This window comes from Colossoma macropomum, unplaced genomic scaffold (assembly GCF_904425465.1).
Source record: "Colossoma macropomum unplaced genomic scaffold, Colossoma_macropomum, whole genome shotgun sequence".
In the NCBI taxonomy this organism is placed as follows: domain Eukaryota; kingdom Metazoa; phylum Chordata; class Actinopteri; order Characiformes; family Serrasalmidae; genus Colossoma; species Colossoma macropomum.
The window spans coordinates 8795331-8797214 of NW_023494808.1; the positions used below are offsets into that span (position 1 = coordinate 8795331).

At 39.4% G+C, this 1884-nt stretch overlaps 1 protein-coding gene across 1 annotated transcript; it reads left to right on the top strand.

Annotated features, from left to right (window-relative positions):
• Positions 1-394: 394 nt before the first annotated feature.
• On the top strand, positions 395-1660 carry LOC118797830 (sialoadhesin-like). The gene is made up of 3 exons (XM_036557103.1): positions 395-461; positions 742-1092; positions 1374-1660. The coding sequence occupies exons 1-3, from the start codon at positions 419-421 to the stop codon at positions 1643-1645; spliced, it is 666 nt and encodes a 221-aa protein (XP_036412996.1). The 5' UTR covers positions 395-418; the 3' UTR covers positions 1646-1660.
• Positions 1661-1884: the final 224 nt, after the last annotated feature.

Consider the following 1884-nt stretch of genomic DNA (forward strand, 5'->3'; position numbering starts at 1 on the left):
TTTGGTAGCCATAAGAAACTTTTCTAATCCCTGTGTCTAAAGCAGCACTGTAAAAATACAAAAACAAGAAAAATCTACTTTTGGATTTGTAGTGATCTTGACCTTCCTATATAGATAACAAGCTGTAGCTTGAAAAAAGAACACAAACTTCTGAAAATGAAGAGAAGAAATGAAAGATAGCAGAGAAGCATGTGAACGGCAGGGAAGCAGGAAGCAAAAACAAAACAAAAAAGTGCATGTATGAACTCTGCCTGCTTTCTTTCTGCTGACTGAGCTTTATCTGCACTATGAAAGTGCTTTGACAGATGCAGACATATCGATGACCCTTGAATTTGCATAAATAACTTAATTTGCATAAATTAACATTATTTGGTTAAATATTGTGATCATACAGGCTGAACTGCTGATCTCACTCAGAATGTCTCTGACTGTTTCTCTGCTGTTTCTGCTCTTCATCTCTGGTGAGTCAGAGCTGTTACTTCTCACTGAACTCTGTACAGTTATGAGGTCATTTTTATATATGATACTGTGGTCAGTTGTGCTAAACTACTGTAAGACCTGTGGAGCTTCTCACTTTGTGCTTTTATCTCCAAATGAGCTCAGATTATTACAGCTGATCATTCAAACTCAGCTGAAATGAACAGTCTTAGAAATGAGCTGAAGTGGAGACTTTATGCAGCATTTTTACTGACTGAGACCCAAACAGTAATAATTTACACATTTCTGTGTTTTGTGTTGCAGGAGTTGTTGCTCAGGATGGGTGGGCTGTGGATTACAACTCTAAATCTATCTGTGCTCTAAAGGGGTCTGCAGTGACCATGGAGTGTACTTACACACCTCCAAGTGGTCACTCAGTCCAAAAAGCTTTCTGGACTAGCGAGCTGGTTACATCTGGTTCAGAACCTCCTGATCTGTCAGATGATCCAGAGTACAGAGGCAGAGTTCTGTACCTCGGAGATGAACACAGTGACTGCACTCTCAGATTTAAGACTGTGAGAGAAAAGGATCAAAGTAAATACTACTTCACATTTATAACAGACCAACCTGGAGGAAAGTATCAAGGTGCAGATGGAGTTGATCTTTCAGTCACAGGTAAGATCCATCAGCAGAAATAAGACACTGTACTTCATTCACTGGTGTTCAGGATCACAAAGCAGTTCTGTAATAGAATCACATCAGTCCTTCATAGAACACCTTACATTATTATGTGATTAAAATATTTGTAGATCAAATGTAACGACTTCATCAGAGCTGTAAGTTTGTTCAGTCTGTGATGTTTAATATTACGTCTACATTTGTGCAGAAATATTCACAATAACTCACTCAGCTAGTGTGAGTCTCCACAGTGTGAGTCTGTTTTCTCTGGTTCTCAGATCTCCAGGTGGAGGTTCCTGAGAGAGTGATAGAGGGAGATAAAGTCACTCTCACATGTAGAACCACCTGCAGTCTGACAGTCAGACCAACATTCACCTGGTACAGAAATGGACATCGTTTATCCTCCAGTACTGACCAACTCCACCTGCAGTCGGTCAGCAGGGAGGATGCAGGCAGGTATCACTGTGCTGTACTGGGTCTGAACTCTCCTGAGGTCACTCTTAATGTCAGATGTAAGTACAGATTCATTTCTTTGTTCATAAATAGATAAAAGATTTCATCATTAACTGGAACTGAATCTGATTCTGGATCAGCTCTACAACTCAGAGATGATTCTGAGAAGTTTATACACTCTGAGTGGAATCAGTCTAAACTGAGTCACAGTAAAATCATGACTTTTATGTGAGAAGATGAATATCAGTAAAATGTTAACTGGTTTTATTGAACTGTTAAAACACAGAAACACAGCAGTGAAGCATTAAGTGATCGAGTGCTGAGATCCAATTTGAG

Excerpts from the sequence above, each read along its gene's own strand:
- LOC118797830 (XM_036557103.1), top strand. The coding sequence starts at position 419 with ATGTCTCTGACTGTTTCTCTGCTGTTTCTGCTCTTCATCTCTG. Across the intron at positions 462-741 it reads GTTTCTGCTCTTCATCTCTG|GAGTTGTTGCTCAGGATGGG; the intron begins GTGAGTCAGAGC and ends TTTGTGTTGCAG. Across the intron at positions 1,093-1,373 it reads AGTTGATCTTTCAGTCACAG|ATCTCCAGGTGGAGGTTCCT; the intron begins GTAAGATCCATC and ends TCTGGTTCTCAG.